This window comes from Pristis pectinata, chromosome 26 (genome assembly GCF_009764475.1).
Source record: "Pristis pectinata isolate sPriPec2 chromosome 26, sPriPec2.1.pri, whole genome shotgun sequence".
NCBI lineage: Eukaryota > Metazoa > Chordata > Chondrichthyes > Rhinopristiformes > Pristidae > Pristis > Pristis pectinata.
Window position 1 is genome coordinate 32,441,608 of NC_067430.1, and position 17,980 is coordinate 32,459,587.

General features: G+C 46.1%; 2 protein-coding genes across 3 annotated transcripts in view; both read right to left on the reverse strand.

The window, feature by feature from the left end:
- LOC127583451 (probable pleckstrin homology domain-containing family N member 1) overlaps positions 1-6,716 on the reverse strand; it is a 33,148-nt gene extending 26,432 nt beyond the window's left edge. For both annotated transcript variants that reach the window (XM_052039471.1, XM_052039470.1), the window contains exons 1-3: positions 6,344-6,716; positions 1,308-1,383; positions 100-156 (exon numbers count right to left, since the gene is read on the reverse strand). In XM_052039471.1, coding sequence (XP_051895431.1) covers positions 100-156; positions 1,308-1,383; positions 6,344-6,429 — 219 coding nt within the window. In that variant the 5' untranslated portion in view covers positions 6,430-6,716. The remainder of the gene's footprint in view (positions 1-99; positions 157-1,307; positions 1,384-6,343) is intronic.
- A 6,904-nt stretch (positions 6,717-13,620) lies between these two features.
- LOC127583252 (protein polyglycylase TTLL10-like) overlaps positions 13,621-17,980 on the reverse strand; it is a 34,222-nt gene continuing 29,862 nt past the window's right edge. Inside the window, 2 exon segments of the mRNA XM_052039020.1 lie at positions 13,621-14,285; positions 14,421-14,514. Of these exon segments, the coding sequence (XP_051894980.1) occupies positions 13,771-14,285; positions 14,421-14,514 (609 nt within the window). The 3' untranslated portion in view covers positions 13,621-13,770.

Here is a 17,980-nt window from a genome sequence, read left to right on the forward strand (position 1 = left end):
CAAGTGGGAGAGAGTCTGACACCTGACAGGGGCCCTGGGTTTTTGCTAACTGCTGCAGGCATTCAGAAAGCAAGCAACTCAATGTTAGAATCATCTTACCCCAGACAATTCTTCGAGACGATCCTCAAGCAAATGATCGCTTAAAGCATGCTGACTCTGAGAAACAAGATTGGAAAATTAAACCAATTAAACTAAAGTGAGTCAGAAGCCAAGAACAGACAAAGAGGTTCTGTATAAAAGCACAGGAGCAAATCTTGGGGAATGGAGACTGTGATCCAGGGCCCTGGGAGACATCTACTCTGCTCTGATATCGAGCAGGCCTTACACACTCACCCTGCCATTTCACAGGCCTTACACACCCAGTTCACATGTAGGGAGAGAGGTCTGGGTGAGGGAGGGTCAAGGAGCAGGCTTGTAGAGTTGGGATCAGTGATCATTGCAGAGGATAAGTTTGTTGGTTGCTGGGAGACTGGTTGTCACAGGGAGTTGCTAGGTATTGTGTGATTAGTTGTTGGGGTGGGGGGAGTGGAGTTATTGGTTGCTGGGATACCAGTTGTCGGGGTAGTTGAGTTGTTGGTTACTGGGATACCAGTTGTCGGGGTAGTTGAGTTGTTGGTTACTGGGAGACAGTTGTTGCAGGTGTTTGATAGTTGGGAGGCTGGTGAATCAGACAGGTAGATAAGGGGCCAGCTCCATGGGGTCTGAGCTGGGGCCTGTGGTCACTCTGAATGGGGAGGAGTACAGTATGGTGCTGTGGGTGGGGGACTGGAGGGTTCCCCCGTGCCCGTGCTCAGGTAGGGTCACTGTTGAAATGCTGGAACTAGATCAGGTCCTCGAGCATTAGAAAGTCAGGATTAAAATTGTGGCTTTGTACATAATGTGGGAAATTCCCAATGTGTTATGAGAGTGTTTCTGGTTGGAAGTGGTCATGTAAAGCACAAGACCAAGGTGTCACACAATTCACAGCCAGGCAGCCACCTGTGGTGCTACCTCAGTCCCACAGCACACCACCTGAGGAGTGATGGAAGGACACATACATGTAACCAGAGAACCCGTGATGAAGAGACACATACGTGTAACCAGAGAACCCGTGATGGAGGGACACATATGTGTAACTGGAGAACCCGTGATGGAACAGACACCAACATGTGAACAACTTTGGAGAATTATCTGAGGGAGGCGAGTTTAAAGGCCAGAGCTCTGTCTGATGCGGACAGATCCGTGCTCCGGTCACCCTGTGGTCCCAGCCTGGAGGGGCTCCAGATGTCAGTACAGTGGTTTGGAGAGGGAACGAAGGAGGAACGTACCTTCTCGGGACCTATCAGCTTATCCAGCTCGGGCGCAGAGGCAGCTTCTCGTCCACTTACTGGAGGGGTAGTGTGCCTGTGGGAAGGAAAGGACAAGTGTATCAATATTCCTGGAGTAAAAACAGAAAATCCTGGAAACACTCAGCAGGTCAGGCAGCATTTGAAGAGAGAGTTAACGTTGTCTGGGATCCTTTGTCGTAACTGAGAAAGAGAGAAAGTGGGCTTGAAGTTGTGGAGATGGTGGTGAGGGCAGGACAGGGCAGGGGACATCTCTGAGACGGTGAGGCTAGGGTACAGGGAACAGTATAGCACAGGAACAGGCCCTTCAGCCCACGATGTCTGTGCCGACCATGATGCCAATTTAAACTGCGCATCTGCCTGCACATGGTCTGTATCCCTCCATTCCCTGCCTGTTCACGTGCCCATCCAAATGCGCCTCCACCCCCACCCCTGGCAGCCCGTTCCAGGCACCCACCGCTCTCTGTGTAAAAAACTTGCCCCACACATCTCTGTTAAACTTTCCCCCTCTCACCTTAACCCTATGCCCTATAGTATTTGATGTTTCCACCCTGGGACAAAGACTTAATCTACCCTATCTATGCCTCTCATAAGTTTATAAACTTCTATCAGGTCTCCCCTCAGCCTCCAACACTCCAGAGAAAACATTTCAAGTTTGCCCAACCTCTCTTTATAGCTGACACTCTCGAATCCAGGCAACATCCTGGTGAACCTCTTCTGCAGCCTCTCCAAAGACTCCACATCCTTCCTGTAATGTGGTAACTGGAAGTGCACTTGATACTCCAAATATGGCCTAACCAAAGTTTTGTACAAATACATGACTTCCCAACTTCTATACTCAGCACCCTGACTGATGAAGTTAAACATAGAACACAGAACATTACAGCACAGTACAGGCCCTTTGGCCCACAATGTTGTGCCGACATCTTATCCTACTCTAAGATCTATCTAACCCTTCCCTCCCACATAACCATCCATTTCTCTATCATTCATGTGTCTACCTAAGAGTCTCTTGAATGTCCCTAATATATCTGCCCCCACCACCTTTGCCGGCAGTGCGTTCCACGCACCCACCACTCTCTGTGTAAAAAACTTACCCCTGACATCCCCTTATACCTTCCTCCAATCACCTTAAAATTATGCCCCCTTGTGTTAACCATTGTCACCTTGGGAAAAAGTCTCTAACTGTCCACTCGATCTATGCTTCTTATCATCTTGTACACCTCTATCAAGTCACCTCTCATTCTCCTTCTCTCCAAAGAGAAAAGCCCCAGCTCACTCAACCTATCCTCATAAGACATGCTCTCTAATCCAGGCAGCATCCTGGTAAATCTCCTCTGCACCCTCTCTAAAGCTACCACATCCTTCTTATAATGAGGCGACCAGAACTGAACACAATACTCCAAGTGTGGTCTAACCAGAGTTCTATAGAGCTGCAAAATTACCTTGCGGCTCTTGAACTCAATACCCCAACTAGTGAAGGCCAACACACCATACGCCTTCTTAACAACCCTATCGACCTGCGCGGCAACCTTGAGGGATCTATGGACTTGGATCCCAAGATCCCTCTGCTCCTCCACACTGCTAAAAGTCCTGCCATTAACCTTGTATTCTGCCTTCAAATTTGATCTTCCAGAGTGTATCACTTCATACTTTTTTGGGTTGAACTCCATCTGCCACTTCTCAGCCCAGCTCTGCATCCTATCAATGTCCTGTTTTAATCTACAGCAACCTTCTACACTATCCACAACACCACCAACTTTCGTGTCATCAGCAAACTTACTAACCCACCCTTCCACATCCTCATCCAAGTCATGTATAAAAATCACAAAGAGCAGTGGTCCCAGAGCAGATCCCTGTGAAACACCACTGGTCACCGTCCTCCAGGCAGAATACGCTCTATCTACTACCACCCTCTGTTTTCTATGGATGAGCCAATTCTGAATTCACTCAGCCAAGTTTCCCCGGATCCCATGCCTCCTGACTTTCTAAGTGAGCCTTCCATGTGGAACCTTATCAAACACCTTACTAAAATCCATGTACACCACATCCATTGCTCTACCTTCATCAATGTGCTTTGTCACATCCTCAAAGAATTCAATCAGGCTTGTGAGGCACGACTTGCCCCTCACAAAGCCACGTTGACGGTCCCTAATCAGCCTATGTTTCTCCAAATGCCCATAAATCTTGTCTCTAAGAATCTTCTCCAGTAATTTGCCCACCACTGAAGTAAGACTCACTGGTCTGTAATTCCCAGGGTTTTCCCTACTCCCTTTCTTAAACAAAGGAAAAACATTCGCCACCCTCCAATCATCTGACACTACTCCTGTGGCCAGTGAGGACGCAAAGATCATTGCCAAAGGCGCATCAATCTCTTCCCTAGCTTCCCGTAATAACCTTGGATATATCCCGTCTGGCCCTGGTGACTTATCTATCCTAATGTTTTTCAAAGGTTCCAGCACATCCTCTTTCCTCATGTCAACGTGCCCTAGCGTATCAGCCTGTTGTACACCGTCCTCACAAACGACCAGGTCTGTCTCATTGGTGAATACTGAAGCAAAGTATTTATTAAGGGCCTCCCCTACCTCTTCTGACTCCAGGCACATGTTTCATTTTTTATCCCTGATTGGTCCCACCCTCAATCCAGTCATCCTCCTATCTGTCACGTACATGTAGAACGCCTTGGGGTTTTCCTTGATCCTACTTGCCAAGGCCTTCTCATGCCCCCTTCGAGCTCTCCTAAGTGCATTCCTTAGCTCTCCCGTGGCTACCTTGTAACCCTCCAGATCCCTGTCTGATCCATGCTTTCTGTACCTTTGGTAAGCTTCTTTCTTCCTCTTGACAAGATATTCTACATCTGTTGTCAGCCACAGTTCCTTCACTCTACCATCCTTACCCTGCCTCAATGGGACAAACCTATCCAGAGCCCCGTGCAAGTATTCCCTAAACAACCTCCACATTTCCACTGTGCGCTTCCCCAAGAACATCTGTTCCCAATTTATGCTCCCAAGTTCTTGGCTAAAAGCATCATAATTCCCCCTCCCCCAGTTAAATACTACCATATTGTCTGCTCCTATCCCCCTCCAAGGCTCTGGTAAAGGTCAAGGAGTTATGGTCACTGTCTCCAAAATGCTCTCCCACCGAGAGATCTGAAACCTGATCAGACTCATTGCCTAGAGCCAGGTCCAGCATGTATTCTCCTCTAGTTAGCCTGTCCACATATTGTGTCAGGAATTCTTCCTGGACACACATAACAAACTCTGCCCCATCTATCCCCTTTACACTAAGGAGGTGCCAATCAATATTAGGGAAGTTGAAATCACCCATGACAACAACCCTGTTATTTTTTCACCTTTCCAAAATCTGCTTCCCGATCTGCTCCTTAGTGTTTCTACTGCTGTTGGGGGGTCTGTAGAATAATCTCAATAGAGTGATCGCTCCCTTCCTGTTTCTTAACTCCACCCACACAGACTCAATCGACAATCTCTCCAGGATATCCTCCCTTTCTATCGCTGTGACACAGTCCCTGATCAGTAAAGCCACTTCCCCATTCTCTTTAATCTCCATCCCCGTCCCTTTAGAAAAATCTAAACCCCGGAATATCCAGCAGCCATTCCTACCCTTGTGACAGCCAAGTCTCTGTATTGGCCACCACGTCATAGTCTCACGTTCTTACCCTCACTCTAAGTTCATCAGCCTTGTTCCTGATACATCTCAAATTAAAGTAGACACACTTCAACCCATCCAATAACTGCTATTTGCCCTTTCAACAGCCTATCCTTCCTCAGTCTTTCTACACTCTGCATCTACTTGTACACTAAATGCACCAATATCTGACCTGTTACTCGGGTTCCCATCCCCCTGCCAAACTAATTTAAACCCTCCCCAACAGCTCCAGCAAACCTGCCCACTAGAACACATTATGGTGAACAGGTTATGGTGAGTGGGTTATGGTGAATGGGTTATGGTGAATGGGTTACTTGAGTGGGTTATGGTGAGTGGGTTATGGTGAATGGGTTACTTGAGTGGGTTATGGTGAACAGCTTATGGTGAGCAAGTTACGGTGAGCAGGTTACGGTGAGCAGGTTATGGTGAGCAGGTTATGGTGAGCAGTTTATGGTGAGAGGGTTATGGTGAGCGGGTTATGGTGAGCAGGTTATGGTGAGCAGGTTATGGAGCCTCAGGTTACTGTTGACTGAGCAGACTGACCAGTTGGTCACTGACTGGGTTGGGTTGGTCCTGGTTTTTGTGGACTGGATTTGCCCCAGTCTCCTCATTGTTACACACCACAAGGCATGCAGCCCTGGGCAGCTACTCCGCCATGATTGGCACATCAGATGTGTGATATTCTGGCTCACTCCCCTCTGTGTCGGAGATGGGTGAAGAGCTGCAGTGGGAGATGTGTGACTGCACTTCCCATCTCTGGAAGTCACCATTCTACTTCTGGTTCATGCCCCTCACCACTGGCTGGTGGCTGTGTGCAGAACCTTTTCTTCTCTTCACTCCCAAAGTCACTCCCACTCCTCCTCCTCTCCTTAGCACCATCCCCTCCAGCCCTTCCCCACCTTTCAGAGATCAAAGTCCACCTGGTTGGGCAGCACCCAGTGGGTGGGCACAGAGAGGGGCAGCTGGTCTCAGCTCAGGTGCCAGCTCTGGGCCAGTGAGGTGCTTGCTTGTAGCGGGGATCTCCATATGGGATATCCCATCCCATTCCAGGCAGCTGAGGGTAGGGGTCAGCACCCGGGGCAGAGGTCATCCCAGGGCAGGGGTCAGGTTGTACTCAGACATGACGCTAACAACCGTGTTGTCAGAATCCACCTGAGCTGTGCACTGCGGACATTCACCTCCCAGTGAGACTGACTGCCAGTCTGCTCAGACACGTCACCCCCTCATCTGGCCCAAACTACGAGAGACAAATTCTTTGACCAGAAATCTTAAAGCCTCAATTTCTCCAGGTGTGCTGGTGTCTCCATAATGTGCTGTGTTCAGGTTATCGGGGAACAGAAAGTGGGTCATACCTGATGCTCGGTATTTGTACCAGGTCCTCTTGTTCCTGTTCATCGGTGTTCCTGCAGCATTGAGGAGTTACGCTGATACAGCCCATGGCTAAACCACACTGTGAAAACCTTGCTGTTCAAACCCACTCACCAGCTTCACATCCCCACATCATAAACTTTCCACAAAAACATCTTGCTTCAGAGAACGTGTCACTCTGCAAACAGGAAGTACATTCTGCAACGGAACAAGCAACAAAAATGGTTTTGCCAGATGCATATTTTGTTTCCTTGTCTGTAGTTTGTGTGAAGATCTGGAGATCATTCCAAAGTGGACAAATTTACCGATAATCTCTGTGAAACGTGGTTCATGGAGAACTGTTTGAAAACCTCACTCCTTCCTGTGTCTGAAACTCTTCTTCCACCTCAGCTTCCTGTTTAGTTCTTGATAGAGGCTGTTGGGTGTGTGTACCCTGCTTGGTGGTAATCTTTAGTTTGTAAATGTAATGTTACATTCACCCACTGAGTAAAAAACTCCTCTTCATGATCTCAGGAGATCAGAAGGCTCTCGGTTCGTGGTTGTTCAGTTGCTCTGCCCTGTAGCACAATTGGTAAAGAAATACAAAGCACGGCCACAAGATGTCATAAACAGCAGTGGTAGCAGGCAGTTTAAGGTCCGGAGGGATATTGACAAGGTGGGTGCAGAGAGGGTGCTTCCTCCTGTGAGAGAATCTAGAACTTGGTCACTGTTTAAAAAGGAGAGGTTGTCCATTAACACTGAGGTGGGATGAATTTTTTCTCTCAGAGGGTTGTATCTTTGGAAGTTTCTTCCACAAAGAGCAGTGGAAGAAGAGTTTGAATGTTTTCAAGGCCGATAAGCGAAAGGTGAAGCGTTATTGGGGTTGATAATAATGTGGAGTGAGATTACAAATTGGTCAACCAGGGTCTCATTAAATGCCAGTCCAGACTTGAGGGGCCAAGTGGCCTTCTCCTGCTCCTAAGTTGTAGGTTTGTACAAATGCTGGCAGGATATGTCAGGTCCCTGCTGCTTTTCCAAACAACATAATGTTAGCTGAGAGGTGGATGGGATCTTGGTACCACCTTAACCAAGTGCAGCCCCTCGGAACGGGAATGAACCAGGGACAGGACCACCAGGAGATCATTTGCCACTCAACAAGATCATGGTTGATCCTTGATCTCAAACCCACTTTCCCACCCATACCCCAAATTCCCCGATTTCCTTAGACATAGAGTCATAGAGTTATACAGCATGGAAATAGGCCCTTTGGCCCAACTCGTCCATGCTGATCAAGGTGCCAACCTGAGCTGGTCCCATTTGCCTGTGCTTGGCCTGCATGTGTCTAGTGTCCAACAACTATTGGACTTGGCCTTGAGATACTCAATGACTGAACATCCACCTTACAGCAGAGGGAAGCAGAAAATTCCAAAGATTCATAGATCCGCGAATAATGACATTTCTTTTTATTTCAGTCCTAAGTGGCCCCCTTCATCTTTCTCTGGGATCCATTTGTCCCAGATCACATCTCAGCCTTAGCCCAAACATGGAGCAAAGAGCTGAATTCCAGGGGTGAAGGGAGAGTGATGGCCCTTGGCACTGAGACAATATTTGACCCACTGTATCGTCAGGAGATTGAAGCAAAGAAATGCAGATACTGGATAATGACTGAGGGCCATTGATCTGAAACTTTGACTGCTTTGTTCTTCACAGGTGCTGCCTGACCTGTTGGGTGTTTCCAGCATTTTCTGGAGGTTTTTTTGTTGCATCAGGAGACCTGGTAAAACTCAATTGGCATGAAGGGGAATCTCTCCACTGGCTCACTGGCTTCCTTGCACAAAGAAAGATGCTTGTATTTGTTGCAAGTATTAATTCCAGCCAAGACATTGGTGCAGGAATTCCTCCTTGACTCAGCCACCTAACGTCCCTCATGAGGTCAGAAGGATTTTCTCAGATGATTGGATAATGTTCAATTCCATTCACAACTTCTCAGTGAATGAAATGTTTTCTCTCAGAGAGTCATGAGCCTTTGGAACTCTCTTCCTCAAAGAGTGCTGGAAGCAGGGTGTCTGAATATTTTTAAAGCAGACATAGATTCTTGATAAGCAAGAGAGTGAGAGGTTACCATGGGTAGATGGGAATGAGGAGGTGAGCCAGATCTTATTAAATGGCAGAGCAGACTGGGTGCATCACGGTCTGGTACGGCAATTCGAATGTGCAGCAATGTAAGAAGCTGCAGAAAGTAGTGGACTCTGCCCAATACATCACGGGTACATCCCTCCCCACCATCGGTAGTATCTACAGGAGAGGAGATGCTGCCTCAAGAAGGCAACATCCATCATCAAAGATCCCCACCATCCAGGCCATGTCATCTTTTCATAGCTACAATTGGGCAGGAGGTACAGAAGCCTGAAGTCCCACACCACCAGGGTCAGGAACAGCTACTTCCCTTCAACCATTCGGTTCTTGAATCAACCTGCATAACCCTAATCACTGCAGTTCAGCAGCACTATGACCACTTTGATCACTTTGCACTACAATGGACTTTCCTTTTTGTTCTAATTGTGTTCTTTCTTGTAAAAATTATGTATAATTTATGTTTAATTTTTGTTTTTCTTGTGAATGCTGCTTATACGATACCATGTAACTGTGATGCTGCTGCAAGTAAGTTTTTCATTGTACCTGTGCATACATGTACTTGTGCACATGACAATACGCTTGACTTTGTCTTTGACTTGAGGGACCCAGTAGTCACCTCCTGAAGCTAAAGACATCTGTTTCCATGGAGCCTTTGGAGACAATGACAGAGAAGGAGGTGAAAAGGTGCTGGCTGAACACAGAGCAGAATGACTGAAGCACCCGCTCAACCAATAGTTGTAGGACACTTCCTTACTGCACAAAGATTTTTTCAGTACATGGAGTGGAACAAAGCCCTGAAAATGTCACCAGACTATCATGTGTTGACATTTCCTCATGTCACAGTGCAAGGCACAGTGAAATTGCAAAACTTACTGAGGATTGAGAAATTTAAAAATAAGGTCAAAGTTCCCTTATTTCAGAAAAAAACCAACACATTTTTATTTGTTTCATCATTTTTAAACTGTCAGTTGGATCTTTTGGTGAAACAGCCCTAGAAAAGTGGGAAGTCTGATTTCAAGGGAAACACGTCTTCACATAGCAGCATGGTAAGTCCACAACGCCATTGCTGAGGACTCAATGATTGGATGGGGAAGGGGACATTCAAGAGATAGCACAAGTAATAAGGCACAGCAGAAACACTAAACCATTCTTTTAGAATTTATCAGAGAGGTGGGGCAGTGGATATGGGTGGTTGGTGGTCAGCATAGATTTGGTGGGCTGAAGGGCATGTTCCTGTGCTGTATCCCTCTGTGATATGATGTTGATTGATGAGTTAATAAGGAAATGATTTAAAACTGAGGAATGGGGATAATTAGTTGAACTGATCAAATACAGAGAGGATGATGTCCCTGGTCCAAGGAGATTCCATCCATGCCTTTCAGAAGAATGCAGGAAACAGGGTAACAGAGGAATACTGCACGGATTTAAAAATTGGTTAGAAAGGTCAAAGGTTGCAGAAAGCTGATGCAATATTTATGGAGGCTGATGGATTGTGCACAGGGAACTATAGACCAGCAGTAGGACAAGTAATGGAATTCCCACCAAGGGATATAATGAACAGTCTATGTGCACGACATTCCATACAACCTCCTCAGTTCTTCTGCTGCCATCTGCCCTGAGCCCAGGAATTGGAGCAAAATCTGCAGATGCTGGAAATCTGAAACAAAAATAGAGAATATTGGAAGCACTTGTTAGGTCCAGCATCTGTAGGGAGAGTAACAGCGTCAATCCTTCATCAGAACCGGTGTAACCCAATCAGAAAACACAACTGCTTTGATGACACCTGCTTCGTTTGTTTTCCCAGGTCTTGCCAGGATCCCTTTGCTTTGAAGAAATGAGGAACATATTTTCCGTGAGGTGAATCTTGCCTTTCATACTCTGAGTGCCTCCAGGTTTGGCACAAAGCACCTCGGGATAGTTAAGCACAGTTAACCCAACCATTTCTTCATGCTCTTGATCTCTCCTCAGTCTACCTTTATCTTTGATAGCTAGTTCTTGCCCATCTAATTTCATCCTTTGACTTGGAACAATCAGAAGAGAGACCTTTGTTGCATTTCTCATACTGACCTCACCTCTGCCTTGTCTGACTGACTCCTTGAGTTTCACTGTATTATCTGACCAATGTTTTGCTGCTCACTCATCACTGGTGCTGCAGCACCAGGGCCACTTGTCATTTCCAATCTTCTTCCTTCAACACACACTGATGTGTGGAAATGTTCGGCTTAATCATAGAGAGGGTGCAGAAGAGGTTCACCAGGATGCTGCCTGGATTAGAGGGTATGAGCTATAAGGAGAGGTTGGACAAACTTGGGTTGTTTTCTCTGGAGCGGCCGAGGCTGAGGGGAGACCTGATAGAAGTTTATAATATTATGAGAGACATAGATAGGATAGACAGCAGAATCTTTTTCCCAGAGAAGAAATGTTAAATACTAGAGGACATACACTTAAGGTGAGACGTGAAAAGTTTAAAGAAGTGCGAAGCAAATTTTTTACACAGAGAGTGGTGGGTGCCTGGAATGTGCTGTCAGGGGTAGTAGTGGAGGCAGATATGATAGAGAGGTTTAAGAGGTTTTAAGATACACACATGCATATGCAGGAAATCGAGTGACATGGACCATTAGTTTAATTAGGCAATTAATTACTGGTTTAATTAGTTCAGCACAACATGGTGGGCTGAAGGGCCTGTTCCTGTGCTGTACTGTCTAATGTGTGTGTGTGTGTGTGTGTGTGTGTGTGTGTGTGTGTGTGTGTGTGTATGTGTGCATGCGTGTGTATATATGTATGTGTGTGTGTATGTATGTATGTGTGTATGTATGTGTGTGTGTTCATGTGTGCATATGTATGTATGTGTGTGCATATGTATGTATGTGTATGTGTATATGTATGTGTGTGCATGTGTATGTATGTGTGTATGTACTGTATGTGTGGATGTATGTTTGTGTGTATGTACTCTGTGTGTGTGTGTGTGTGTGTGCGTCTATGTGTGTGTGTGTGTGTGTAGTGAGTGAGAGAGAGCAAGAGAGAGGTGATACCTCTGTAACCACACAGGTCAGCCTTTTCCATTCCTTTGGCACTGGTGAGATAACTGCACTGATGGAGTGAACGTTGACAGCCCTGCTGTCTTCACCTCCAGCTGAGCATGGAGCCATTTCACTTTTGTGGCCACTAGTTGAAGAATAGAATCACAATCTCTCTTAAAAGTCTCTTGAAGTCACCTTCAGGATATTACAGGGTAGCTGAAAATTTTCCTGAGGTGTTCTGGGAGCAGTCCTGTTTGTGAGAACATCAAGAACTCCTTCCCCCCACAGATACTGTTCGACCCACTGAGTTTCTCCAGCAGGTTGGTTGTTGCTGTTTATCTAAGCCAGTCCCATTTGCCTGCATTTGGCCCATTTCCTAAGCCCTTCCTATCCATGTACCTGTCCAAGTGTCTTTTAAATGTTATAATTGTATCCCCTCTACCACATCCATATACCCACTACCTTCTGTGTGAAAAACTTGCTCCTCAGGTCCCCTTTGCTTAAACCTACACCCTGTAGTTTTAGACTCCCCTACCCTGGGAAACAGACTGTGACCATTCACTTTATCTGTACTTCTCATCATTTTATAAACCTCCATAAGGTCCCCCCATCAACCTCCTTCGCTCCAGGGAAAACAGTCCCAGCCTGTCCAGCCTCTCCTTATAACTCAAGCCCTCTAGTCATGGCAAAATATTTGTGAATCTTTTCTGCACCCTCTCTAGCTTAAGGGAGGGAGGGAGACTGAGGGAGTGGGTTGGAGAAGGAGAGTCAGGGAGGGAGATTAGGGAGGGGGATATTGGAGAGGATTAGGATGGGGGGGAGGGAAGGGAAAGAACAAAATGTGGGCGGGAGCTTGTGTTTGTTTCCATGTGATGTCTGTGGTCAGGCTGTGTGTGTGCATGGTCAGAATGTGTCAGGCATTTGTGCTTGTGTCATGTGTGGCGCTTGGTCTGTGCAGCAGAACCTGCTCTCCCATTGCTCTGAACATTGCTGCCACTGGACGAGACTGTGTCAGCACATCATGGATGCTGTCTATAAAGGCAAGAAGTATTCACCCACAGATAACTCCTGATCCACATGTGTGAAGTATCTGCTCCCTGCTGCACTGGGATAGGTAATGTGGCCCAACAGTCAGTGTTGACAGATTTCTCTCTGAAACCTGTCTGCATTAACCTCACATGAACAAATCAAACTAACTGCTCTTAATCATGTTCATGCCAAGCTGAATCAGTGACTCCTGAATATCTTCTGAGCCTTGTAAACTCCATAAAATGCCAAACGTGACCTGGAACAGCTGCAGTAAAACATTTGCTCTCACAAACCTTGGAAGGTTTGTAGATTAATGTAGCTAGGAACCTGCCACTTCTGGAGATCTGAAATGAAAACAGCAAATGCTGGGAATACTCAGCAAGTCAGGCAGCATCTGTGGAAATAAAACCAGTTCTGATGATGGTCCCGGACTAGGAATGTTAACTGTTTTCTTTCCACAGATGCTGCCTGACCTGCTGAGTGTTTCCAACATTTTCTGATTGTAGTTTGCTCCTGGAGTTCTATGTGACCTTGTCTCTGCTCTGTCTCCTGGGATGAGCCAGTGTCTGAGCCAGTGTCCAGATACAGCTGAACAAAGAGTCAGACATGAGGTTAACAGGGTGATGACAGAGTTAGTCTGAGGCAGAGGAGGGAGTTGGGACCACAGGCTCCATGAAGCAGGGCAGAGATCTGCTCTTTATCCACGTCATTATTTTCAGATTTCGTACATTTGGAGACTGTGGGAGTGCAATCCAACTGTAGAGAAAGAAGCTGAGATGACGGAGATAAGAAAGCATCCAGAAAGAAATTGCAGGAGGGAGTGAGAGTCATTTTCCTGTGAGGAACAACTAGTTTTTCCATGAACTTATGCTTTAAAAAATAAATGATCAATGTGTAATTAGTTGGATTATTAATGCTGAAGTAAGTCATTGAGTAGAGTAACTAATGAAGAGATGAGACCATGAATGGGACATATTTTACTTTGACAAGATGAATTAACCAGATTGATGTTCTCATTATTTTTTCTCTTTGTCCATCTGCAACATGATTGTAAATACTGCAGTTTTTCCTCATGTGAAGTAGTTATGCACCTTGTGTTCAAGGTGGGGATGTGGTGTCACCTCTTCCACCAGCCTTACTGAAGCAAACTTTCCTCGTGAGGCAAAGATATGTAGCTGGACATCACTCTGATCTTGCACTCCTTCATTCCATGTGGTTTGGGGACTGACGCACTGCGAAGCGGCTCTCTATTTGAGGAGCAGATTACTCTCCAGACTTGTACCTTTTTGAGGAAATTGTGTGAACTTTCTGTTGAACGGAGGAACAAAAGGCACAGTGTTCATCAGTGCCTTGGCCACAGTGCTCTGCAGCTGGCTCCATTCCTTCGAGTATGCAGGTTGACTTGCAGAGAGTGGGTTGGTTTTATCTGTTGGTCTCATACAGCACAGGCTCTGGATCTGGGCAATGACCGGCAGTTGTCCAGAGGACAGCAGGGAGGACGTCTTCTGAAATACTTCTCTTTCCACTGCAGCATGATCCGAGAATGACCTAGATTCTTCCTGCTTCCTGTTGGGCTTTTTGACCAAACGCTTTGGCTGAGAAGGCTGCTTAAGAAGCATTGGGGAAACTTTGTCTTCTCTTCCTGGTCTTGGCCACTGTCCCCTTTGGCAGCCGTTGTAAATTAGAACAAACTCTCTTTGAGACTCAAGTGGTAAGATGTGCAATCCTTTACTGCTTTTTTTGAATATCTCAATTACTAAATCTAAAAATCAAGAGAGGAAAATGTTTGATTTACAACCTGTTTGATTATTAAAGAAAACTACCTTGTATCATTTGAAACCTTTCAGTGGTTTCCATGAAACTGCAGCTATAACAATGTGAGTGCAGACCATCTTACCGAGAGTTTCATACACCAACTTGGGGATGAGGGTTTTGAGAACGGAACAGTGTCTCTGTAATGATGGGTTGGCGTTCATCTCCAGTAACCAGACCTACAAGCAAATCAAACACACAGCTGGTAAACCACCTGTGAGTTTCAGCTCCAATTCAGCGCAGGACAGATAAACTGTGTTGCATGTACAGGAACATGATTCCACCACATGTGGAATGGTCTGATGTGTTCTGGTCCCCATGTTACTGTGTAGTATGTGGAGGAACATGGTTTGACCACACATGGAATGGTCTGACCTGTTCTGGCCCGTATGTTACTGAGTTGAAGGTGGAGAAGATTTAGAAAAAGATTTATGTGGACAATCCCAGCCCTAGGAGCTTTGCCTGGAGATTTGAATGTTACTGTGCTTTGTGATTCAGCTTCTGTGGAAAATAAATCATGCAAGATAATTGTGGTTGTGAAGTTGCTGATTTTTGTTCCAGGTCCACTGTGATCTTTTGTGAGGGGACCCTGGCTTTACAGTGCCCCCAACCATGTGTGCTAGGCACCTGGATACCACTTCTCTCACATTGGAGCAGCCTGCTCTGTCCACAAGCCTCTCATGAGAAGTAATGTTTCACGAGGGGCCCTCCTCCCTCAGCCAAGACCAGGCCAGTGCTGGACACCCCAAATCAGGAGGATCCCCTTTAGTTACTGGCACTTCCTCAGACTTCCATCCACTCTCTCACCTACTGACCCCCAACCACCCTCAGACTGAGATCCACCTCCCACCCAACACCATCATCAACCCAACTAAATCTCCTTGTCTGAGGAGCCTGCCTGGCTTTGCATTGCAAGGATTCTCTGCACAGGGCTGACCCTTGTATAAGTATGAGTAATATAGTCATCGAGTTGTACAGCACAGAAACAGCCCTTCAGCCCACCATGTCTATGCTAACTGTCTTGTCCATTTACTCTAATCCAATTTGCTGTATTTGGTCCACACTTTTTCATTCCTTGTCCATTCTAAATGTAGGGATTGTACCTTACTCGACACCTCCTATGTCAGTGCCTTCCAGATATCAACCACTCTGTGTGAAAAACTTTCCCTAAGCCTTCCTTAAATCTCCTTCCTCTCATCTTAAACCTCTGCCCTCTTGTTTTTGATATCTCTACCATGGGAGAAAGATCCTGACTATCCTATCTGTACCTCTCATATACTTCTTCAGTTCTATCAGGTCATTCCTCAGCCTCCTTCACTCCAGGGAACAAACCTGTATCCAATCTCTCCCTATACCTCAGTCCTCCAATCCAGGCAACATCCTGGTGGATCTCCTCTGCAGTATCTCCAGTGCAACCACATCCTTCCTATAGTGCAGCGACAGAACCGCACACAATGCTCCAAGTGTGACCTACCCAGTGTATTGTAAAGTGCAACGTAATGTCCCAACTTTTATATTCTTTTCCCTGACCTGTGAAAGATCTTCTGATGCTTTGGACCTCAGCTGCCCATGAACAGAACAATGCCCTGGGTGGTGTCTATCGTCACCTCCCTGCAGCACGGTATCCTGGGGCATTTTACTTCAGAGCTCAGTTCTCTTGATTTATGAAAGGGTTTGACAGAGTAGAAGCAGTTTCTGCTTTTAGGCCGACCTAACTATATCTACAGATATAAGGCAGTCATTAGTAATTGCAGAGTGGAATTTGCCCAGATTGTGGGGAGAAGGTGGTGGTCAGGTGAATGATAGAGAGTGGTCAAGGTGAAGCCAGATAAATACAGGAGGGGTGGGAGGATATGGTGGTGGGTTTACATGTATTTGGTGAGCATGAACCTGTTGGACCAAATGGCCTGTTTCTCTGCTGTAAGTGCTTTATAATGCCTCTGGATGGGACAGCCCAGTGTCAATGGAGAGAACTCAGTCCCACAGAGCTCCCTTTGGGAGAGTATCACTACAGTTCTCACAACAAGCTCCAAGGAAACTGATGGAATCGTAAGATAGACAAAGGCCACATCATGTCAAGAACTGGTCTTCCAGTGGCCACAAGCTGCAGAGGATCTCAAAGATGCTGTCAGCACTGTGAGCTGCTTCACCAAGACCATTCAAACTCTGAGCAGATCCGAAAATGCTTTACAGCCAATAAAGTGCTTTTGAAGCACAGCTGCTGTTGTAATATAGGTGAGACACCAAAGACTGGAAGATAGCTAATGTTGTGCCTTTGTTTACAAAACACAGCAGGAATAAGCCAGGCCATCAGTCACGAGTCTGACATCAGTGGTGGGAAAGATATTGGAGGGAAGTCTGAGGGACAGGCTTTATTTGCATTTGGAAAGGCAAGGACTAATTAGGGATAGTCAGCATGGCTTCGTGTGAAGAAGATCATGACTCACGAATTTGATTGATGTTTTCTGAAGACGTCACCAAGAGGATTGATGAGACCAGGGTGGTAGATGTTGTCTACATGGATTTTAGCAAGGCCATTGACAAGATCCCACATGGTAGACTCGTCCAGAAGGTTAGAACACATGGGATCCAGGGTGAGCTAGCAAATTGGATACAAAATCTTGCCTTCATTAGCTGAGGCACAGAGTACAAGAGCTGGGATGTCATGTTACAGTAGTACATGACACTGGTTAGGCTGTACCTGGAGTATTGTGTGCAGTTCTGGTTGTCACACTATAGACAAAATGTGATTGTGCTGGAGAAGGTGAAGAGGAGATTCACCAGGATGTTGCCTGGATTGGAGGGCTTGAATTATAAGGAGAGATTGGAGATGGTGATTTCCCTGGATTGAAGGAGCTGGGAGGTGAACTGATAGAGATTTATAAAATTATGGAGAAGCATAGACAGGGTAGATAGCTGGAGTCTGTTTCTCAGGGTAGGGGTATCTAAAATTGGAAGGCAGAGGTTTAAGGTGAGAGGGAAGAGGTTTAAAAGGGACCTGAGGGGTAAATTTTTCACAGAGAGAGTGGTTGGTATCTGGAATGAGCTGCCAGAGGATGTAGTGGAGGCAGGAACAGTAACAACATTTAACAGGCATCGGGACAGGTACCTGAATGAATAAGGCAGAGAGGGATATGGAATTAATACAGGTGTGAAGAGATGTGAGGGGTAAGTTTTTTTACTGAGAGGGTGGTGGATGCCTGGAATGCATTGCCTGATAGGGTGGTGGAGGCAAATTCATTGGGGGCTTTTAAGAGGGGCTTGGATGGGCACATGAATAAGAGGAAAATGGAGGGATCTGGGCATTCTGTAGTTAGGAGGGACTAGCTATGTTGGCACAACATTGTGGGCCGAAGGGCCTGTTCTGTGCTGTACTGTTCTATATTCTCTATGTTCTATGTGTGGGATTAGTACAGGTAGGCACAATGATCAGCATATGGGTCTATAGGAAATATGACAGCCAACTTGAGCATAGCAAGATCCTACAAACAACTAAATAAATGACAAATTGCATCTGTTTTCTGGTGTTGCCACAGGGATAAATGTTAACTAGGATATGGGGGCAGCTGATTGGACCAGTGACACTGAACCTGAGGAAAGATGGGTCCTTGGTTTAATCCATTGAGAAGTGGCACATCTGACTGT